General features: G+C 37.5%; 1 protein-coding gene across 2 annotated transcripts in view; it reads right to left on the bottom strand.

The window, feature by feature from the left end:
* Positions 1 to 25,249, bottom strand: part of GALNT3 (polypeptide N-acetylgalactosaminyltransferase 3) — a 47,969-nt gene that overhangs the window by 19,344 nt on the left and 3,376 nt on the right. Inside the window, exons 1-2 of one of the 2 annotated variants that reach the window (XR_004958689.1) lie at positions 7,237 to 7,317; positions 5,159 to 5,778 (exon numbers count right to left, since the gene is read on the bottom strand). Coding sequence is in view for 1 of the 2 variants with exons in the window: in XM_036254548.1 (XP_036110441.1) it covers positions 5,159 to 5,673 (515 nt within the window). In the remaining variant the exon portion in view is untranslated. Of the gene's footprint in view, positions 1 to 5,158; positions 5,779 to 7,236; positions 7,318 to 25,249 lie in introns of those variants that run through there. The other variant, XM_036254548.1, reaches the window with a different exon arrangement.

Raw genomic sequence — 25,249 nt, forward strand, 5'->3', positions numbered from 1 at the left:
TGTAACATGATCTTAATGCTGTGTGAACGTAAGTAGATTAAAACAAAATTTTTTACAAGTGGACCATGCACCCAGAGATCGTGTCCATGGACATGGACCACATGTCACGGATTAGAACATGCTGTTGTAAACTTCCTCAACAATACAATTTTAAATACAAATAACATTTCAAATAAGGAAAATAACGCGCAAGTGACACCACCTGTAAAAATGGCAAATATTTGTAATTGGTCAAATAAAAACCACATTTTTCTCCTTCCTTGTAGAAATCATACATTTTTCTTATTTGCAATTTTTAAAACTGCAGTTTTATTAAATGAATATTCATCTTCGTACAGATTCTTTTCAATTAGATACTTTCCTAGTATGTAATATTTTCCAAGTTTAATCAATTTATTTAATCTATATTTGAACAAAAGGAAAAAAAATAGCTTACTCTAAACCTATTTTCTTATGATTTTTGTCATTCATCAACACAAGTTCCTACCATATGCCATATCCTGTTAAAGATTTTGCTCCAATAATCCAATCTATTGTTTAATTGAGACTAGGCATTTTAAATATTTCTTTTAAAAAAGAAACATACTTAGAGATTTAAAATAAAAGTCCTAAATCCATGTTAAAAGTCCTGTGCTCCTGTTGCCACATGAATCATTGATAGGCACAGGGAGAGCAACCCTAGTAGTTTTTGACTGATTAACAGCACTATGCTACCCATTAGCCATAAACATTAGTTATAACTTGTTTTTTAATTCAATTTTATAACAATGTCTTCCTCAGTGAAAATAATCTTCATAATAACCTTGTCCCTCACCTACTGCGTTGAGGTGAAGATTAAATAAAATAACAAGGCTCAAAACATTGTAAAACCAGAGTGAAACTGCAACATAAAATATGTGTGGTCTATGGTAAAGGTAAGTAAATAAGTTTATCTTTAAGTACACTTAAAAACCATAAACAGTTGTATAATTTTGGACAAGATTACAAAATTCTGCCATCCAGTCAAAAGCCACAATAAATACAGTGTGTGAACAAGTGCTGGTCAAACACAGAAAAGGAAGTCAATGCAGTCATGGAGATAAGAGCCCAGACCACTTCAGTTGCTCTGCCAGGGCCAACAGGAAAACCAGAGGCCTCCAGTGTGGTACTAGAGACCTGAGACTGCCGCCCTAAAAAAAGATTCCTACAAACTCTCGTTAACTGCTTTTGTATCCAGATCTCAATACATATGCGTCTTAGATTCTTTTCTGAGAGGGGGTCTTTAGGATGGAATATATGTAGTGATAAATAGAAATTAGACTGAGAATAAAGTATTGAGATGGTGTTAATACAACTGAGCAGAAAAAATAGAGGAACAGACTGAGTGAAAGTGATTTTGCTTGCTCTCTAGTGCCTTTGTTATTTCAAAGTGTAATGTACATACACAGTCAGAAGCAAATAATCACATTCATCCTCATTGGTAGATGAAAGCAAATGATTTATTTTAGATTGAATTTTGGATAAACTACCAATTAAAAATAATGTCCAGGCCTGGCCAGTGTGGCTCAGTGGTTGAGCGTCAACCCATGCACCAAGAGGTCACTGGTTTTATTCCCGGTCAGGGCACATGCCCAGGTTGTGGGCCCGATCTCCAGTGGGGGGCATGCAGGAGGTGGCCAATCCATGTTCTCTCTCATCGATATTTTCATTTCTCTCTCTCCCCCCCCTTCCTCTCTCTCTAAAATCAATAAAGAAAAATATTTAAAAAACAAAAAAATAAAATAAAAATAATGTCCAAACACAAACCACCTTTTCATATGTACTCTTAATTACATAGTAACAAATGACTAAATATAAGCTTGTACTTTTAGACATAAAGGTTTATAAACCAATGTAAACTATTTAAACTGTAAGTAAAAATTATGAAAAATTTCCATATTATATTTTTTTTAAGAAAAAAAAAGGAACTCTTATGATTTCTTATCTTCTAAGTATTTTGGGGAGAGATTTTCAGGATTCTTTTTTTTTTTTTAATCCTCACCCAAGAATATTTTTCCATTTATTTTCAGACAGAGTGGGAGAGAGGAAAAGAGAGACAGAAACATTGATTTGGTTGCCTCTCGTATGACCACAACCAGGGCTGGGGAACAAACCATAACTGAGGTACACGTGCCCTTGACCAGAATCAAACCTGTGATTCTTTGGTCCATAGGCCATTGCTTTAACTGCTGCACCAAATTGGCCAGGGTGATTTTCCAGATTTTTTTAAAAATATTTTTTTATTGATTTTTTGAGAAAGGGGGAGACAGAAACATCAATGTGAGAGAGAAACATAGATCAGCTGCCTCCTGCACGCCCCCTACCAGAGATCGAACCCATAACCCAGGCATATACCCTGACCAGAAATCGAACCATGACCTCAGTCCATGGGAGGACGCTCAGTCCACTGAGCCACACCAGGCGGACCAATTGTTAGGATTAAAAAAAAAAATGTTTCTCTACATTTATTTGTCATATGACTATTATAATATTAAGAATTACAAAAAAGTTCGAAGATTTAAAGTATAAAACTTTACAAAAACTCACATTAATAAAATGTTATCATTTTAATCTTACAATGCTTTCCCTTGGTTTAAGCTAGGATTTATTTGCTTAACTGATAACCACTAATATCAAATAAAAGTGTCATGACACGCCCTGGCCAGTTTGGCTCAGCGGTTAGAGCGTCGGCCTGCGGTCCGGAGAGACCCGGGTTCGGTTCCCGCTAAGGGCACGTACTTCGGTTGCAGTTTGTCCCCGGCCCTGGTTGGTCGTGCGGGTGGCAGCCACTCGATGTGTCCCTTCACGTCGATGTTTCTCTCTCTCTCTCCCTCCCACTCTATCTGTACAAAAAATGGAAAAATATCCTCGGGTGAGGATAAAAAAAAAAAAAAAAAAAAGTGTCATGACATATAATTAATGCAAGTGGTAATAAAATTTCACAATATGATTTCATAAACCTCATTTATTTGGAAACAATTAGCATGTTAAACTTATGCTTTAAAAACTGTTTCACATGTCATTTAAAGTAGTGAAATTAAAATAACTTGCCAAATTGACAGTGTATTCCTAAACCATTTGAAAATTTTGGCATATAGAAAAGTGCTTAATCAGTCACATGACCATCTGGCTTTGGGAAAAACTGGATCTATATTTCCAATGAGCAAGAAAAAGATTAAGAATTCCTCAGAAAATGTGTTCCTTGTTGATAAAGGTTAAATTTAAAGAAACAAAGTATTAAATTTTCATCAACTCTTCAGTTACAGGTATTGATGCCTATGTAAAAAAATGTCTACATGCTTAGTTGTTGCTCACTTACTTAATGATTATGATTATTGAATGTTATTATAGTTTTAACATGTTATATTGGGAGAAAAAGGTTTATCTTGAGCCAACTTTGATTGTCATATTAAAGAATAAAAATCATGCTTCTTCATTTGTGATGTGAATTGATTTTCAGTCAAGACCTGTCTCAAAATAAAGTGCAATACTGCATTTTAACCTATTATCATATAAAACTGTGCCCTATTATAACAATTAGAATATTTTATGTACATCCATGTGTTTCTTTACACATTCATTTAAAATGATGAACCTTGAATCACACAGATTAGAATTCAGCAACAGCCCTGGCAGGTGTGGCTCAGTTGTTTGGAGTGTTGTCACATGCATCGAAAGGTGGCAGGTTTAATTCTTGGTCAGGGTACATACCCAGGTTTTGGGTTTGATTCCCCCATTGGAGTGCATTCAAGAGGCAATCCATTAATGTCTCTCTATATCTCTCTCTTTCTCTCTCTTTCTTCCTCTCTCCCTCCCTCTCTGTCAAATCAATAAAAACATATTCTTGGGTGAGGAGTAGAAAATACAGTATAGTTCTACCGGTGTGGCTCAGTGGTTGAGCATAGACCCATGCACTAAGGTCACCAGTTCGATTTCCAGTCAGGACACACACCAGGTTGTGGACCTGATCCCCAGTGGGGGACATGCAGGAGGTGGCCAAAGTTCTCTCTCATCAATGTTTCTCTCTCTCTCCCTCTTATTTCCTCTCTCGATAAAATCAATAAAGGGGGGGAGGGAGAATACAGCAACAGAAATTTAATCTGCACAACTTCAACACTGAGGGACTCATAGTTGAAGCAGGTATTTATGATCAGATCACAAATCTTGAAAAATGTGAGTGAAGCAATAGACCTAAGTCTACCAAAGTCCTTTTCTTCAGGTTCACTTCCAAATGTAATTTTATAACCAGAAGGCAAATACGTAGTCATTATTTGCTTACAGTTCATCTGTCTTGCACTTTTAATAAATTTACAGATGAGTTGTAAGTGCTGGAAACTCATTTTAGCTATTACAGTTCAAATAGAGCGTTTGAACACTACCTCAAAGACAACAAAATGGTTACTTAAGTAAGTACAAATAGTATAGTAGAAGCTTGGGGGAAATCTTAATCAAAATACTATATATTTGAAATAAACACAGAAACAATAAAAGCAATGTTGATCTCTCCAAAGCTAAAGGGAGACAACTCTGTAATACCAGGACTTACTCAACAAACTCTAGAGAAAGAATCATAGTTGAATTAGTAATTATAACAAGACTGTCCCTTATACGAAAGGTTATGAAGCACAGGGAATTCTAAAATATAATTACAACATGGAGAGTAACCATAAAATCTGTGACTTAGATTCATAAAATATCATTATCTAACAGCTCCAAAATCTTGGCACATTTTAAAATTATTTCTATTCTATAGTAATACACGGAGGAATGGAGAAAACTCCCACATTTCGCATAAAAACTACCCTGTATTATTTTCTTAATAGATGAAAAAACTAAACATTTCAGAATAAAGAAGTTTATTTGTGGTTCTATAGATGTCAGATCTAGAATTCAATTTTCTAATTTCTAAGACAATAACTTTTTACATCTGCAATGCATCACCAGAAATAGATATGAATATCTGGCCTCAATAATAAAAAACAAAACATAATTAAAACTGATTAAATAAATGGTAATTGATGATTGTTTTTTTCTCTTAGAGTAGCTGAAGAACAAGCAATTTCCTTAGCTAAAGCCCCCATCACCCCCCTTGAAAACCCCGGTGATAAACAGGAGAGACAATGAATATTCTTGAACATACTCAGGAGGTCGAGTATCTGGTCCAAGATCTCGATGTAAGGAAATCCTGTCACTTGCAAAAGCATTAAAACAATGTTTTGTTTCTCCACGTTCTTTTTCCTTCTGCTCTTCAATACTTAGCTCAAGTGTCTTGAATGCTTTACCAGAAGCACCAGGTGCATTAGAGTCCTGAGGTGGACGTTCAAGAATGGGTTTCAGTTCTGCTGCTGTGTAATATCCTTGCAAACAGGGTCTCTCACCAGCATCAATATTTTGCCTGACAGGTGCCCCTATCTGCATTTTTGGCATCACATCTTTAATATTATTTACAGCTTCTAGCATTAAATCAAGCATCTTGTTCCTGTTTTTCATGTTCCTTTCCATCCTTGATTCCTCTTTGGAATACTGAACACTTACTTCTCTTTGCATTAAAATCAAAAATACTACAAAGAAAAAAATTACTGCACCAAGCTTCCAGAACTTTTTATGATAATGTCTTTTCAGATGTAATTTCACTAGTCGCTTTAGGTGAGCCATTCTGACATTAAAAGCTTGTCACTTGACAAATAACAGTTATAGTTTCCTCTTTTACTTATATTTTTATCATAGGCTTGCTGGCAAGGTTTCATTAAATGGTAACACCTATAAACAGAAATAAATGACATTAGTAGCTATTCTTTTCTATCAGCATAATTCAATTCATTCATCCAACCAACAACTCAAGAGGAGCTACAAACAACATCAACTCTTATGGTTAACGAGAACACAAAGATATCCTGCTCAGGGAAATTACTTTTGGAAGAACACAACTGCTATTAACTATAATTTATTAGGACTATAAAATATTAGGGACTTCCCTCCAGTAAAAAAAAATACATTGTTAACTCTGGCAAGCAACTATTATACAATATGCATAAAATTACTTTTATAAATATATTTTATGTCTAAAATAACAGGTATCTTAACTTAATAATCAAGGGGCCAAAGGCCTTCATTAAACTGATTACAAAGAAAGGAGGCATCCTTAAGAAACCAAAGGTATACTGACAGGTACTATCAGCCATTAATTCAAAATACTGCCATTTATTTTGTGAAATTTGCACATAACCTATGAACCTTTACTCCAACTAAACCAATTAATATAAAAAGCAGCATCACCAAGTAAACTGCCATCCTCTCAATTCGCTGACCTGATAGCACTAGCAAATTCTGACAGAACCAATAAAGACGAGAAAATTAAGAGCATTTGTTGTTATATTTTTTTTTAAAGCCATTTTCAAATACAATCACACAAATACAAAATCTAAAAGAAAAGAAAAGGTATTAAGCTTTACTTGTAATGTCTCTAAAGAGGCAACAGAGATCATTGAGTTATAAAAGCAGTATTTGACCTGATAAAATATCACTTACCGTGTCCCTAAGAACAGAGCAACATGTTTACCAAACCCGAATATAGGACACCAGGAGTGAAAAGAAAAGAGGGGGAAAAGGACATTGATGACAGGCTGAATCACAGTGAGGGCTGGTTTTCTTCATGATGCTTAAAAAGAAATGTTTTGTGAAAGAGTTCTAGTACACAATTACATACCATGCACCATTATAATTATTCAAGTAATATGTAGGGGTAAGACCTGTCCCTCCCCAAACATGTTTTTAAGGAGAACATCATTTATAAAAGTGAAAACTAACTGTGACATTTTATTCAGTTTCTAGTCCAAAGTTATTATTGAATTTAAAATAAGAAAACTAAGTTCTAAGATGGAGTCTCTAGCCTTTAGCAAGAAATTTTAAGCTGAATGAACAAAATTGGCAGAACTTGCATACTCAATTCTGTATACTATTTCTAACTGGACGGCTCTCTATATCGTTTTTGGAATGGAATGGACTGGCTCCAGAAAATACTTCAATCATGATGTATACTGCCCCTAAAAATTAGATGCCAATTTATGAGCCTCACGTAAAGATTAAAATACCCTCCTAAGCTTTTCACACTGTTTGAAGACACAATATAAAGAGTAAGAGAACCACAAAATTATTGTGTAATTTCTTGTGTCATCTGTTTTGCTAAACTTAGACTATAAAATTAAAGATACCTCTTACCTTTAAGAAGTGAAGACTAGTATGATTATGACATGTCAGCAGGCAACCAGAAAGCGGCATGATATGTGCTAGGACAGGAGACTATGATGGAGGGAAAGGAGAAATGTTAGGGGAAATTTCCCAGAGATGACACCACTGAGCAGGATTTTAGACAGGTGGACGAGAGAGAGGAGAGAGAAGGAATGGCAGACATGCAAAGGCACAAAAGAAAAAAAAGTCACGGTCACTCCCAATACAGCAGAAGGGGAAGGCGCAGGTATGAAATGGTCGGAGGTAAGGCTGGGAGGTCAAGTAAAGACAAGTTAACAAAGTGAATTTGGAATCTACCAATTTTTATCCTGAATAAATTGAATGGAAAGAATTGGACATTTTCAGAAAGGATCACAATCATATTTATGTTTTAAAACAATCAGTTTCCTTAGTGCCGATAACATTGATAGATACAAAAAAACATTAAGAGAGCAAGGCTAGAAAAGACTGATTCAAAAGAGTCCAGTAAGTGGTATTACATAGGGCTTGGTGAAAGAAAGGGATGAATGGGAAGTAGATGGGTCAAGTGATGACATTAATAAAGGCAGGGAATATAAGGATAGACTTGGAGTGGGAATTAAGAATATACTTTTTAAATTTTGGACATGACAAATTTGAGATGCTGGTAAAACTTCCACGGTGAGTTCCTATAAGCAAAAAAGATAGATGAGACTAAAAATCAGGAAAAAGCTCTGTGCTAGAGATGAAAATTTGAGTCAGTGTCAGGGTACAGAAGACTTCATCCATAGCATATAGAGTCCAGAGAAACAGCTACATTTAAGGGGTGGGAAGAAAAAGAAAAACTGGAGAAATAAGAAAAACAAACAAAGGAGAGGCAAGTGAAAAGAGATTGGCAGATAAAGTATTTATGTCAAGTGAACTTAGATTTTATAATCAGCATCTTATTTTGGGGAGATGATAATTGTTTGACAGCTGGTTGGTCTTTAAAAATAAACTTACTAGACCCGGTCCAATATCTTTAGTGCAAAATCAGGAATGAATCTTGGCAGAGTAGTTATAGTTATGTCCCCAAGATCCTAAGGCTTAGGATCCAGATGCTCTCAGACTAACAGGGCAACAACCCAATCAAAAAGGTTCCAGGAAGATAAAGATAGCAAAATGTTGGGATAAGCAAACTATTATTTCATGGTCCCCAACCTATTAAATACAACCTGATCACCTTTCTCTAACCACAGCTTGACAACTGAGAAATAGATAAAAATCAACTTATGTTCACACTCCTTTCTGTCCCTGGGAAAACCAATAAAAATCCCCTTCCCAGGTTGCTGTTTAGTGATACTAGATTTCTTCCGTAACCAAAAGTAGGCTAGATTAAAAATTTGGGAAGGAATAAGATAGTCTCCTTAGGATGTTTTAACACAATAGAGAACAAAAAAAGAGTTCGGAGAAATCAGAGTAGAGGGAAATGACAGAACTAGATTCTTCTACAGCAGTGATGCCTTTCCCAAAACCTTTTATGTCAGAAATCATATTTGTGGCTAGGGTGGGGAATTAGAAAGAATAGAATTAATGAAGCAGTTGGAAGAGGTTTTTTTTTTAGGAATAAATTATAAACTAGAGGAGTTCTCCATTAATAGGGCAATAATCCTACCATTGTGTGGGTATGTTTGCCTAAGAGAGTCACTCAAACAGCAGGTTTGAGTTTAGGATGTCTCTAGCGCAGGAGTGAAGAAAAGCTCGTGAAGGACCTGGAGAGCGTCTCCCTTATTCATGGCTGTTTTTCTGGTAGTTACTATAATGTTGGTGGCATAGTGGGTACCCAATAAATGTTTGTTGACTGGAAAAGAGTAGGACCAAGACTTAATTTATTATTAGAAATAATATAGCAGCTCTATTTACAATAGCTAAGATCTGGAAACAGCTCAAGTGTCCATCAGTAGACGAATGGATTAAAAAAATGTGGTCATTTACACAATGGAATACTATGCAGCTATAAGAAAAAAAAAAGATCTCTTACCCTTTGAGAGGACATGGAAGGACCTGGAGAGTATTATGCTAAGTAAAATAAGCCAGTCAGAGAAAGACAAATATCACATGATTTCATGTATATGTGCAATCTAATTAATAAAATAAACTGACAAACAAAATAGATCCAGAGACATGGAAGCAGGAACAGACTGATGAACCTCAGAGAAAAGAGGGGATGGGATGGGAAGAGATAAACCACAGAACTTATATGCATAAACAATGGACACAGACAATAGTGAGGTAAAGGCAGAGGGAGTGGGAGCAGGAATGAGAGGGTCACTGGGGGGGAAACTGGGGGGATATCTGTAATACTTTAAAAAAATAAAGATAAATTTTAAAAAGTTAAAGAAATAATAAAAACGATAGTTAACTTTGGTTAACTGTTAAGTCTCTTAAACTTCAACACTTGCGATATAAGTCCTAATTTAGTCTTCCAACAGTCCTGTCAAGTTTGCTACTTCCATTTCCCTGGCAAACAACAGGAGTCAAATAGATTCAGCAGCTTGGACAAGGTCATTTCGTTTCAGGGGAAGAGCATGCATTTCCCCAACTGTGTTCAAACTCAGGTCTGATGTAAAATCCTGAACTTCTAACTGGAGTTATCTAAAAAACATCTTTACAAGTCAAGAATTGATATCCTAAATGTCAGGAAATGGGGATAACCTAGGTAAAAAAAGTACAAATAGCCTCATAGCACCTCAGGTAAGGTTTGTAGGGCAAATAAGTTTAAAAAAAAATGTTTTCAGCCCTGGCCGGTTTGGCTCAGCGGTTAGAGCGTTGGCGTGTGGTCTGGGGAGACCTGGGTTCGGTTCCCGCTAAGGGTACATGCCTCGGTTGTGGTCTGTCACCAGCCCTGGTTGGGTGGTGCGGGAGGAGGCCACTCGATGTGTCCCTTTCACATCAATGTTTCTCTCTCTCTCTCTCTCTCTCTCTCTCTCTCTCTCTCTCTCTCCCCACCACTCTATCTGAACAGAAAATGGAGGAGTGTTCTCGGGTGAGGGTAAAAAAAAAAAAATGTTTTCAGAGGATGAAGTTGTGAATCTTGATGATGGGGTATTAAGATACTGAGAACTTTTAGTTGCTCTAATAAAGTAGAAACGATATTTTGCTCTTTTCAGATTATTTCTGAAAAGAAGAGTCTTCTTTTATCAATTGCTGGTCACTTGAAGATTCTAATATTGATTCTCCAGGGACTTTCTATGACTTTTCTGTCCTTTCCTGCTAATGTTCAATATCAGGCCTCTGTTAATGAAAACTGCACTCAACATTAAGCATCTCCATCAGTGATTCTCAACTCTGGATATATATTAGTGGAAAGGTCTTCAAATATGCGGTACCTCAGGCCCTATACCTCTAGAGAGTTACATTTAATTGTTCTAGGGGAGGGCCTATTCTCTGCTTCTGTTATTGTAGGTTCTCCTGATAATTCTGAACTGCAGCCAGGTTTAGAAATCACTGGTCTAGGTCGCAAGCCTTTGGGCAAATCAAAACTAGTACCTGAGAGAAAGAAATTCATCTATCCAAAGGCAACCACATTATTAATTCCTAATACTTCAAAAATAGGTTTTTCAAAAAAGATTCTTGACATAAATTGAGTAAAAGTGTTTTTGACATGGAGAGAGAATTTAAAATCCAAAGCCAGAATGACCCCAAGTCTCTGGAAGAGGCTCAGGAATCAATGCTGCTATAAATGAGACACTGGAGTTTTATTGCCAATTACAATGCTGTAAAAAAAAGTTTTTGAAATATTTTGTTCCCATCACAAAGACAGAAAACCTGAGACTCTGAACAATAAAACAAATAATCCAAAACACACACTAAATTCATAAGCAAAACAAAACCAGGATTCTTAATTCTAATTGCTGGGAATAATGCCATGTCCCTACACCATACTTCTGACAAATTTGAAGAGCTATGTTTAAATAGCCATTAAAACAAAACAAACCTCTCCTAGAATCAACTTTCAACTGGACTCAGAAGTTTGAGGCTTGGAAAAAAAAAAAAAAAAAAAACCAGCACAACAGCAAACTCAAATATATTTGTACATTAGAAATGATTAGATTTGTTATCCGCCTATCCTAAAACCTTTAAACACACCAATCCAAATTGGTCATTTGCTAATTATTAAAGATCAGATTCACAGAAGGCGAGAAGGGAATATTATAAAATAGTTTTTTAAACCTAAAAAGAAAATACATTTTCTAAATTAGGAATCATTATACATTTCTAAAATATAGGGGAAAAATAAAAAATTCAGAGATGTTCTGGTCTTAAAAAAATATTAAATCTATAAATACTTGTATAGATGTACCTTACTAAGGGGCATTAATAATAAATAAAAATAGCCATAAAATGACACTTAGAAAGGCTAAACCAATATGCACGATTCTATGTCTATGAGCCTGAGTTAAACATCAGTGGATTATTCTTAGGGGTAAAATATGCTTTCATCTTAACAACAACAAAAAACACTGATATCTCACAAATTAAAATTAATCTAAATATAAAGCTGTGCCTTCCAAATATCTAGACTATAGTTTCTCAAACTTTAATGAGACAATGAATCACCTGGGGCTGTTTAAATGCAGACAGATGGGAAAATACTGAGATAAGAACCATCTTCACAGTCCTGGTTGTCCCTCCAGGTGGAAAAGCACACACTGAGACTGTTAGTTTAATTTGAAAATTCCAAGTGAAGCAATCCTCTAAAGCAGTGAAAAGCAGAACACTTCATAACTGCATGAGGAAAGTACCATTTAATAAAATAAGAGGATAGTGATTCTTTCCATTTCTTGTTTCTGTATTTGTGACAATAAAACTTTACAGCTGCAGGGATTTAAGGTCTGGTTCCAGTTGACTTTTATTGGCACAAAGCCTAATTGGTGTATGAAACGCTAGATACTGAGTTAAAGCATGCTGTAAAGAGTTAAGGGTAACCACACAAAGCAAGAAATTACAAAATTACATCTCACAACCTAGCATAGGTTGTAGATTTTTTTTTTTTAACTACAATATTGTGAATTAATACTTTGGGTTTTTGCCACAGACTATCATCTGGATTCACTCACTGAATTAAAAAAAAAAAAAAAGACAACAACAAAAACTGATAATAAACCTTTAAATGCTTGGGCAGAAATTATATTAAGTGTCACCCATCTGCTGGTGAAAATGTTAGGTAGGGAAGAGAGAAGTGGCAGGAAGTGATTTCTGCTTGTATTTGCTGGAGGAGTCAAATTTCATGGTGATTTGCTACTGTAGTTTGTTAGTTTTGGTTATGTTTAAGTCCATGTTCACTCACATCCTTGCTAGTAATTCTTCAGAGCAGCAAGTGATTTATGGATGTATGACAAGGGACAAACAATGATGCAAAGCAAAGTGTGTTGAGAAAGTCACCACCTCCCAGGAGGCAGCAGCAGACATGCCTCAAAGATCCCAGCTAACGACAAATTAGAGTTGCTCCAGGTGGCTGGAAAATGCCACCAGCAGACAACAAACCGCACGTAATTGTCATAAAGTGGGATGACTTTGTCATAACATAGGATGACTTTTGTCATAAAGTAGGATGACTTTCTGTGCAAAGCTTTCTGTAGGTTATGAGACAAAAAGCCTAGTGACAGTTTGACCTCCGGCAATTGTGAGGAACAGGTTTTAAAACACAGAAGGATATGGTCAGACATCCAACTTCCCAGCGACACCTGGTCAGATAAGCATCTTTGAAGGTGAAAGGGTATAGACAGGATCTTGATTTGTGGACCAGCAACTCTACAGTCCAGACAAAGAAAGCAATTACGGAGCTATACTACCCATGGAGGGTGGGAAGAGACTGAGAAGGGGCTCACATACTCTCTCCTGCCACATCTGCACCTGTGAATGAATTTCATACAACATATGAAAGATATATATTATTTATGACATATTAGAGAGTAGAGGAATTTTGAGGTGTGATTGGAGTGGTTCCACAGACTATTCACTTAATTAATATTTCCCCCAGGCAGAAGCACTGCATTTTAAAAGATTTGTCCATCTAATTAGTTATATTACAAGCATAGTTGATGGCTTTTAGATTAGTAAGGAGACAGAAATTACATAGTGATTTGAACAAGGAAAGTTTGATGTATTATTAATTAAGGATTAGAGTAAGAGAATTGGCTAGTGAGCGTTAAAGAGAATTCTAAAGTATACAGGAGTCAGACATAAGGGGCAAGCACTAGCCCCTAAGGCTGAGCTGAGGGCCGAAGGAAAAGCTTTCTCCTCACCAGGGCTCAGATCCAGAGATCTCTACAGAGAGGGCATGGTATTGGTTCTCTGACAGTGAAAAAGTCACTGAGGTGCCTCACTTGGTGAGACTTGTTAGAAGTCTGCACCTGGAGTCTCAGAAGGAGCCACTCATAGGGAGGTGTCAAATCCTAGAACTTGCTAGGTAGGTGCTAAGGAAAACTGCTGGCTACAGATGGATCTCAGAGTTGAGTTGAGAAGCTGTCCTCTCCAGGAGTCTAGTGCATGATGTCTGTGGCTCCAGGGTATACCACTGCTGCTCAAGTCAAGCTTTGGAGGAAGTGCAGAGGCAGGCGGATGCTGACTCTGGAGAATGCAATTACCTAGCATTGAAGAAAACTGTGTCGGGGGCTGAGCAGTAGAGAAAAAGATATGCCAGCAAGAGCCTGGCCAGTGAGCCACCTTGAAAACGGGAAGAAAAGCCCCTTCCCATTTTCAGTTCCTCTACTGACAAGGCTTAACACTGTGCCAGCCAGCAAAGGAGAAATATTTACAGGGCCCAGCTCCATTACCATGAAGTGGGTGAACAGAATGAATTTGGAGTTGAGAAACAATAAAGATGAGCGGCATGGTTCATCCTTGTGACTACTCAGCCTCCACAGTCACACTTTCCCACATATTTGAACTCCTGTACAATAACAAAACAGTTCTATATTTCACCTAACAAGATGCCAGTGTACTTCTTACAGTGTAGAGGAGACCTCAAAATGAAAAGATACAGAGTGCCAACAGCCATTGTATCCACTGCTGTGACTACTTCGCAAATTCTGTCACAGTCCCACTTAATATTCTGTTACCTACAGACTAAGTTGTACATTTAATCTCTAATGCCTTCTATGTAATATCTCTCTAAAAAAAAAAAAAAACAGGAAGGAGAGAAGAAAAGTGTATATATATATATATATATATATATATATATATAACAAAACAAAGAGAAAATATATGCAAAGCTACTACAATCCTCATTTATCTAATTGACCATAAGGCCACAATTGGTATCTATGGCTTCCTTCTTCCACTACCCATTTTGTATTTACCCTGGCCTCAGGCATTCTGTGAGTCACAGATGTTGGTGCTGGCAGAAAGGGCAAATCCATATCCAGAATATTTATCTATTCTAATGAGGGCAAATTTCTGCTCACTCAATGATGTAAGAAGTCAAATATAATCAACCTGCTCCAGTGGCTGGCTGGTGCCCCTAGGCACTCAGTGTTGGTTTTTACAGATTAGGAACTTGGCAGTAGTGCTAGCCAAGTCAACTATAGAACAAGGAAGTCAATGTTGCTTAGTCTATGCATACATAGCCTCCACTCCTGCCACATGGCCCCTGTTTAAGGGCCCATTGAACAAGCACTGGAGTGGCTGAGGAGAGAGGCTGACTGACATCCACAGTGTGTTCTTTTGTCCACTCGAGCAAGAGCGATATATGTCTTATGGTGGGCGTAAAGATAGCCCAGGTCACTGCCCCACACATGTGCAGTCAAACCATTAGCAACTGCTCACAGACCATTACAAAGCTGTACTTTTCACCATCTCTCATTCCAGACATAGTGCACAATCATATCTACTGTTCAAAATTCTACCTACTGGGAGAATTTTCCTTCTCCACTGTCTTTCACAATTACTCTTAGAGGGGCTGTAGCTGGAGTAGTACAAGCATATCTGTAAACAAGAATTGATGTTTTTCTTCTTCCATTAACGAAACTAAGGACATCCCCAAGAGGTCAAAGGCATGGAGTTGAAGGAGAGGAGGCCACACAACAAGAGTTTTTATTGAAGAACTCTGAGCCACTTTCATGCAACTTGTATTTCACAGATCTGTCCAAGCTCTGTCCTTACATATCATTTCCACTTGATGATAGAGTGCTGCAACACATGGCCAGCCTCATGGTTAGGTAGGTCAGGCAACAACCAGTTAATGATGAGCAGCCTGGTCTACATGGTATCCTGACACTCAATGGTCATGCATTTAGTATCTACCTAGTAGCAAGCCAAAAACTGTTTATCAAAGGGTGAATAGTTATCTGAAGGAGTCACAGATTTATTTCAAAATCCCACAGATCTGCACTGTGTTTCCGGTATTGGTTCTTGCCAAATACAGAATCCCTATTTGTTACAGTCATTTAGAGAATCACTGGATCTGCTCAATCATAAAGCTAAGTGGCAGCACAGCATTCACTGCATCCTGGACTTGCTGGGCAGCCTTTTCTTGCATTGATCATCATTAAAACCAGCAGTCTTACAGGTTAAGGTAGCATGTTAAAATGTGTGTATATATAGCCTCCAAAATCCAAAAAGGCATATTGAGCAAAGTGACCACTGAATGACCAGAAATATTACTGAAATGCCCCTGAATTTTTGTGAGAATAAATTATTACTGTGGTTCTCATATGCTTAACTAAAACATCTTAAGTGTTTGCTTACTTCTGCTCCTCAGATATAGTCAACATAATGATGTCATCAATGTAGTGGACCAGTGTAGATTTCTAAAACAGGAGGCAAGACTGTGAAGGTGTACTTTGGCCCTGCTAGGTAAAAGCAAATTGCTTTAGGTGGTCTTTGTAAAGTGGTATGGAGAAATAGCAATTAACCAAGTCAGTAACTGCAGAGCAAATGCCAAGATCTGTGTTGATTTAATCAAGTAAAGATATTACCTCTCAGGCAGCTAGGGTTGGAATCAGCCAACAATTAAGATTACAACAGTCCAGTCAGTCATTCTCTAAGATGTGACTTCTACACAGGCCAGATAAGTGAGTTACATGGAGATGTGATAGATATCATAAGTCATATTTCAAATCTTTGATGGTGGCATTAATCTCAACAATTCTCTCAGAGATATGGTATTTTGATTTACTGTCTTAGAAGGAAAGAGAAGTTCTAATGTCTTCCACTTAGCTCTCCTATCACAATGGTCCTCAATCCATGATTTAGAAAGACAATACAAGGATTCACCTGGGCCCACTGTGAGTCAGACTTGAGCTAAGACTCCAACCTGACCTGACCACAGTAACTTCCCATCTTGACTGATGGGCCACAGTGGTATTTTGGGTCCCCAGGAATTAGTACGAAAGACTTGAGTATATTCTTTTCCCAAAGCATGATCTAATAAATGGCTAAAGGTCCCTTTGGGGAAAACTTGGAGGAAGATTTACGGTGTATGCGTGTAGCAATGGTGCAGCACTCCTCCACTTCAGATAAAGGGATTTGAGCCTGGGAACCAACTTAGGTTTGGCAACTGGGTTAGAGGTTGTGACTGGCAACTGCATCAACGAGGGTCAACATTTTTGCTACCAGACCTAAAGTTTTCCTGTTATGTACACAAAGTGATACTGTAGTACCGCCCATCAATTTCATTCATTAGTTACCACTAAAAGTCTGCCAAAGGCATTACCTTAACTATGAACACCATTTGAGAGCCAATGCCTTTTGATCACATCTATGTGCCCTGCTTTCCATTATTGTATTTGTACCTCCTTAGTCCCTGGTGTTCAAGTGCTGCCACTTGGCTTCTGCCACTGTGGGATGCCATCATCTCCACTGAAATCAGGGAGCCAATCTCAATGGCCTACAAAAGAGAGCAACCAATTTTGTTTTGTTTTGTTTTTTGCACCAATGCAGGAACTCCTCTCACAGTGTTTCTCAATGCCTTAGTAAAGGGAGTGTCTACTGGGGCCTTGTCATGGACTATGGTTAGAAGTCGGGTGTGCAGGTTGCACACACTAAATCCAGTCAAGTGCTTATAAAGAAATCCAAATACTCAAGCTGCAAGACAAATTCTGTCTGTTCATTCTCCCTTTGAGGCCCCAGAATACTAGGGATAGGCAGGTGGGAAAGCAAGGGAGTGAGACTGCTTGATCAATAGCTATCACTGTGCTTTCACTTATCTACAGATTTATCCACAACTCAGTCACCTCCACCTCTCAACTTCCATTCCCCTCTAGAAAAGGTGCCAGCAAACTTTCTGTCAAAGGCTAAATAGTAAATATTTTTTTTCTTTGTGGGCCCTATGGTCTCTATTGCAACTACTCAAATCTATTTCTGTGGTGCAAAAGCAGCCATAGACAATACATAAATGAATGAACCTAGCTGGCTACAATAACATTGTATTTATAAAACCAGGGGGCACAAGGGCTATAGCTGCCAACACCCAGTCTAGAAATTAAAAAATACTTCAACCTCAACATTTATATAGTATCCTTCACTTACCCGTTCTCCATTAGTTGCTGCATCCCCAGATATAAAAGAACAAAATTAATTCTCCACAAAAATTGTGTATAAAAGCAATGTCTGTCTTTAAGATGAGGCTATATGTGTGCCTGATGTATATATTAGCACACAATATCACTCCACTTATCAGTTACCATCTGAAATTCCTGCATTATCCACTCCTCATGGTGAAGTATGAAAACACCCTTTTCATATATGTTTCAGTTGGAAATAAAACAGTGTCAGCCTTAACTTTCACTCTTTTTTCAAAAGCTGACCTCACGCCCAGCCGGTGTGGCTCAGTGGATTGAGCGGCATCCCACAGGCCAAGAGGTCGCTGGTTCGATTCTGGGTCAGGGCACATACCCGGGCTGGGGGCTCAATCCCCAGTAGGGGGCATAAAGGAGGCAGCCAACTGATGTTTCTCTCTCATATGAATGTTTCTATCTCTCTTCCTTCCTCTCTCTCTCTCTAAAAAACAAACAAACAAACAAAAACTGACCTTGAGTAGGGTGATTTTCCTCAGGATCATACATAGACAATTACCACACAGTGAGGTCTATGAGACAGCTGCTGAACACCAATCTCCACATAAAAAAGGGGAGGGGTGTCTAATTATGTGGGATTTGTACTTAATTCTTTAAGCAAAGGGGAGAGGCCTTGATGGAGTTTAAGCAGGGTGATGACCTAATAAGAACTGAAATTTAGAAAGATTATTCTTGAAGCTGTGCTGCATATGGATTGGGGGAAGGAAGGAAGAGAAAGGAGGCTAGAGGCAGTTAGGAGACTATTAAGGATAATCCAGGCAAGAGATGACTAGAAGGGGTGTGGAGGCTGATGACTGGAAGGGATTTAGCAGGTAGAGTTAGCTGAACTCAGCAAATAAATCAACGGGAGGCTGGGAAGGTGGTTAAATTATGAAGTGTGGTAAAGATGGGTTCCTGACTTGTTGAAAGAGACCAGCTAATGGAGTACTCTCTGTTCTGAATTATTTGCAGAGGGAGACCCAGAGCTAAAACAATGGGCAAAAGGCCATGAACATTAAAGGAGGTGATGATAGCGGGCAAAGGGTATAAGAAGGAGATTGAAGTAACAATAGAAACAAGTGCTATCCAGTTCAAAAAGATGGGCCATATCTGAAAAAACAAAGGTCATGGTTAAAAAGCTCAAATGAAACAATAATTTGTATTGGAAACCCTCTCTGTACTATTTTTTTTTTAAATATCCTCACCCGAAGGTATTTTTCCATTTATTTTCAAACAGAGTGGGAGGGAGAGAGAGAGAGAGAAAGAGAGGGTGAGAGACGGAGAAAGAGAGAGGAACATCAATGTGAAAGAGAGAGACGCATGGACTGGCTGCCTCCCATACAATCCCAACAAGGGCTGGGGACCGAAAAGCAACTGAGGTGTATGCCCTTAATGGGAACTGAACCCTTGACTCTTTGGTCTTCAGGCTGATTCTCTAACTGCTGAGCCAAACCGGCCAGGGCCTCTCTGCACTATTTTAATTGTCCTTCAGAAAGGCCCAGTCTGCCATCAGGTATTTACCATTGGGTGTTTGTTTTTATTTACCCATTTGACTAGGAATCATCAATGTGCAAGGTCTCAATTCTCCACCTGTGTATTAGGTGTGAGAATAACTTCTAGAGATTTACCCCACAGACATGTTTGTATTTAAGTGAAAAGACAACCTGTAACCTTGCACATTAAAGCATCATTTTAATATCAAAGGGTTGAAACAACCTACAACTCTACCAATAGGGAACTTGATCAATAAATTCTGATAGTCACATGGTGGACTATTATGCTAAATTATAAACAAAGAAGCTACTTTAGATGCTAAGTTACCTCCACAATAAGTTAAATTTTTAAAAAAGCAAGATTTGCTCTGGCCAGTTTGGCTCAGCAGTTAGAGCGTCAGCCTGCGGTCCAGAGAGACCCAAGTTCAGTTCCTGCTAAGGGCATGTACCTCAGTTGCAGTTTGTCCCCAGCTCTGTTTGGGGCCCTCTGGGAGGCAGCCACTCGATGTGCCCCTTTCACATCGATGTTTCTCTCTCCCTCCCACTCTATCTGAACAAAAAATGGAAAAATGTCCTCCAGTGAAGATAAAAAAAATAAATAAAATAAAAAAGCAAGATTTATTTTGTAGTTGTCTTTTAAAGTATGTTTTCATTGCTTTTTTTAGAGAGAGAGGAAGGGAGACATAGAAACATCAATGTGAGAGAGAAACATCAATTGGCTGCCTCCTGCACGCCCCCTACTGGGGATCGAACCCCCGACCCGGACATGTGCCCTGACTGGGAATGGAACTGGGACTTCTCAGTCCATGGGACAACGCACAATCCACGGAGCCACGCTGGCCATGCTTTATCTGCTTTTTAAAAAGACTGAAAATATATAGTTTCATATTTTAAAAGATAGCATTTGTGGCCCCCAGAGAGAAAATCTGGGTATCAGAAGGCAATGTGATAGAATGATCACACACCCCTTCTTACTTTTTAAAAAACTTTGAGCCAGGTGACTAGAGTAACTACTAAAAGACAGTAATAAATCAATCAGAAAAAAAAAAAAAAATGTGAAGGTAGAATAAAGATGTTCTGACAGGCAATATCTCAAATTTCCTAATTCCATTCAGCATTTCTTAGTAAGCTACTGGGAAATGTGTTCCATCTAAATGAAGGCATAAATAAACAACAAAAGCCATAGTGTCTAAGAAACAGAGACTCCCAACAGAAATGTCAGTGAAGAAAATTCCCAAACAACAGCTATGGAACAGGCCTAGAAAGCAACAGTCCAACTGGAGCAGGAGGACAGGAGGCTGCAGGAAGGGACGGACATATCTAATAGTTTCAATTATGTAGAAAAATCACCCTGAGATGTTGGAGAACAGAAACATAAATTGACATATGAAAAAACAAAACCAATTTTCTTTTCTTAAATTAGTTAATTATTAATTCCATGGGAGGGGAAAATTCTGTAAGTAAGGAACAATACTCCTAATACATTTGCTTAGCTCAGTAGTGAACAATATTTGCATCTAAATAAATAAATAAATAAATAAATAAATAAATAAATAAATAAATATTAAAATGTAAACAAAGGAATGATAGGATTTTATTGGCAGGAGGCGTGTGTGTGTGAAAGAGCTAAATATTTATCTACCAAAATGGGAAGTTAGTAGATAATGTCAAATATTGACACATTAAGTAGTAGTAGCATAAGCATATTACTTCAAAAGTAAATTGGAAGAAACATCTCCAAGTGGAGAAAGTGGTTTCCTTCAGTCAGCAAGACTAAGGAGATGAGCACTGACTAGATTTTTGTTGCCATTGGTGTTATAAACCTTTTAATATTCCTATTTAACTGTATTTACATATAAGTAAAAGTACAGAAGCAGACTGCTTAGATTGAATATTGGCTCTAACCTTATAATAGAGGCAAATGACTTTATCTTGCAATTTGCCTGTCTCTAAAACAGGGAGAAAAATAGTATGTGCCTCAAAGGGTTGTTCTAAAGAATAAATTATTAATTCATGAGGTTGCTTAAAATATACCTGGCATATAAGTGCTCAAGATAAATAAGAAATAATACTTATTATGACAATAAATATTAACTAGCGTTACTTGATAAAAAATATAAAGGTATTAGTAACTCAAATCTAATTTTTAAAATATGAGCCAGAGATTAAAGTCTGCTTCTGTTGTGAAGAAATTTTAATTTTTTAAACTTAATACTCCCACTAGGTAGCTCTTTATTTAGGTTCCAGTCTTCATTCTAACCTAGTGATTTTCAACCCTTTTCATCTAATGGCACCTATAAACTAATTACTAAAATTCTGTGGCACACCAAAAAATATATTTTTTTCTGATCTGACAAAAAAATAGGTATAATTTTGATTCATTCACACCAGAGAGCTTTTGTTATGTTAGCTGTTGTCATTTTTTATTTACAGGGAAAAGAGGTCAGTGCCCTAACCAAAGAGTCTGGTATTGCGTGTTTTACAAATTCTTGCAGCACGCCAGTTGAAAATCGCTGTTCTAATCCAAAGTCAGAGGGGGAATAAAATGAACCAGTGGAAAAGTGCAGTTTTAGTAAGTGCTGAATGATGAGGTTTAGTTAGATAGGGCAAAGGAGAGGGAAGAGAGTTCCAGGCGGGGGTGGTACTGGTAAAGGCCTAGAGGCGAGAGGACATGGCCATGAAGAAATGGTTAGCAGAGCCAAAGCAGAGAATAAAGCAATGAAGGGCTTTTGGCAGAGGGTAGCCACATGTTTTTGAAAGACCAGGCTGGATGCAGTGTGGAGAATCAACTAGAAAATATTCAGGAAGAATTCAGACAGCCATGTTTGGTAGGAAGGCCATAGCAAACATCCAGGCAAGAGATGAGGGTAGTGATAGGAATGGAGAAAAGTAGATGGGATTTGAGAACTTGGAGATGGAAGAATCCTAGAAATGTTATGCCTTTTTTTGTTGTTCTAGTCTAATTACATTATATTCTTTAAATAAAAGCTACCCACCCCCCACAAACTCATCACTATTAGTAATGTACTCAATTGTAGAGTACTGATAAAAGCTGCAAGACATTTCAATCACAAAGTTAATTTTTCATTTCTAAATGGTAAAACCCAGATCTTGGAACAAAATCGAAAGGCACAAAAATAACATGGGATTCAAAGGAATGAGATGGAAATAACAGCCATCTAAATTAAATAGGATGATTAAGTATGGTGAAACAAGTTTCCTATTCCCCAGTTTATGTGGTCACTGCCACTTAAAGAGCAAATATACTACCTGTACAACACCTCTCCCTTCTTGGGCCACTTTCACTCCAACATTTTAATCCACAGTAGGAAAGAAAAATTTTACATGCTTTTCAAATAAACTAAAAAGGGGGTTTATGTGTGTGAGTAAGTGGGTGTATATACACAGACTATATGATATCACATATGTAAAGCACATTATGAAAGTATCCATAGGATATAGCACCTAGCTTAGGTGTATGTGGAGGTGTATGGGGGGTGCAGTTTTCTAAATAAGGCAAGACCTCAGTTGAGCTTTAAGAACCAGTCAGTTATACAGGTAAAGAGACTAGGGAAGGCATTCTCAGCAGTGGAGAGTAACAAAACAAAAGCACAGAGTAAAAATGACTGAAATCTATTGCTGGAATATAAAACTTGGTTTGTGCAGCAATGTCCTGTGGGACCATTTTAAGGGCTGTGGGTTCTATCCTGGAAGCAACAAAAAAGTTTTAAAGAATTTTAGGCAGAGGAGAGAGATGTTCAGGTTTCTATGTTTAAAGAGATAATCACCTTAGGGGTTCTATTGAGGATGGATTGGGACATCCATTGAGACATTACCTAGCAGGTGATTGTGGTACCCCAGTTAAGAGTTAATAAGACCCTAAACTAGGGCAGTAGAAGTGAAAGAGGTATTTGTGTAGGAAAAAATCAGGTGGAAAACGTTAAGTGGATTCAGTGATCTGATAGTTGTGGAGGTTAAGAACAAAAGAATAAAAAAAGACCTCTGGATTTCTGGCACAACACCTAGACAGTGGTACAGATCCATAACCTGTTCTCCAAATCCCTGGAGCCAAATGTGTTTCAAAATTGAGAATATTTTGGGTGTTAGAGGGTGACATGGTTCTTATACCCGTATAACAGTGTACCCCATCAGGGCCAGGGATAATAGCATGTAATCAAACTCAATACCGTACTATTTTTGCAGCGAGGTACAACCCACCAAGCAGGTGAAATCATAAATGGCCTCCTGACAGTTCACTCAGGTTAGCAGCAAATGAGTTCAAGTTTTGCTGACCTGATGAGTTACCAAAAAAAAAAAAAAAAAGGTGGGGGGTTTCAGAGACATTTTGGTATTGGAATTGTGAATAAGAAATGGTAAATGTACTAATACTTACAAAGAGAATACATGAAGCAAAACAGGTTGTCTTTGTGTGGTTTTCAAAATTTGTTTTGTTTTATGGGATGAGGGTTCTGATTTTTGCATGTGTAACCTCAGGTCATTATGAAACCGTAAAGACATCCAGCAGGCAATGGGGAAAATGAGCAAACTAGTTCAAACAGTTTAAAACTGAAACAATTATAGAAAAAATGTGTACTCAGGAAAATACTCTCTATTTAGTGCCAAAAATATAAATCCAACTCAGAGAATGACTCAAGGAGATTTCATCTAATTGTCAATAGTCCCTAATGACCTAGAATTCAGAGTCCTACTTCTCTTTGCTTTGCCATAAGTTAATGCATTTTGGTCTCTTGCCATGACTGGCATTGATTTGAATTCAATGTTGCTATTGGCAGTACATTAACTGTGTTAAAATTATCCAAATTATATAAAATTAATTATTCTGATATGAACTAGATGCATAATTAGATAAGTAATTGAAAATATTTTCTTCTCAATCATATTTTATTTTATTTTATTTTATTTTAATTAATTAATTTATTTATTTTTGGCATGTGCCCCTAGTGGTAACCGAACCCAGGACTCTCTGGTCCACAGGCCAACACTCCAACCGCTGAGCCAAACCGGCCAGGGCTCAATCACATTTTATACCCATAAAAGATCTATCATACCTAATGCATTTTTACACTATGGGCCAGAGAACTGAATGTGTTTGAAGATGATCTGTGCACTGATCATTTCCAAATATCAAATACAATAATAATTTCTTTCTTTTTTTTTTTTTTTTTTTTAAATCCTCATCCGAGGACATTTTTCCATTTTTTGTACAGACAGAGAGGGAGGGAGAGAGAGGAAGAGAGAGAGAGGGAAACATCGATGTGAAAGGGACACATCGAGTGGCTGCCACCTGCACGACCAACCAGGGCTGGGGAACCGAGGTACGCGCCCTTAGCGGGAACTGAACCAGGGTCTCTCCGGACCGCAGGTGGACGCTCTAACCGCTGAGCCAAACCGGCCAGGGCAATAATAATTTATTTAGAGGAATATTCCTTCTACCCAGAATGGGAAGCAGGTTAAAATGAAAAGCTTCTATGAAAGTCTTAATCATTTAATCCCAGTTTCCAAGCCTATATTTCTACAGGTCATTGATGGATCTAATCTAATCTCTTATTCTTGTCTTTTTTTGGAGAAAGGAGTATGGTCTCTACAATTTGTCTCATATCTGTTTTACAGTAAAAGAAATATATTAAAAGACTATGAAACAAATGATAAATTCTCCTGTTTACTCTAATAATTTTTTTCAGACTCCACCCAGTACTATATCTCAACACAAAAATTAAAATTTAAAACAAACTGAACAGAATTACTTGTGTCTCTCAAATTTTCACTTGGTAATTGTTACCATCAAAATCCCATCAGAGTGGCCCTAGTCAGGTAGCTCAGTTGGTTAGAGTATTGTCCCAATATGCCAAGGTTGCAGGTTTGATACCTGGTCAGGGCACATATAAGAATCAACCAATAAATACATAAATAAAGTGGAATAATAACTCAATCTCTCTCTCCCTCAAATTCATCAAATATTTTAATCCCATTTGA

The sequence above is a fragment of the Molossus molossus genome, unplaced genomic scaffold (assembly GCF_014108415.1).
Source record: "Molossus molossus isolate mMolMol1 unplaced genomic scaffold, mMolMol1.p scaffold_m16_p_11, whole genome shotgun sequence".
Classification (NCBI taxonomy): domain Eukaryota; kingdom Metazoa; phylum Chordata; class Mammalia; order Chiroptera; family Molossidae; genus Molossus; species Molossus molossus.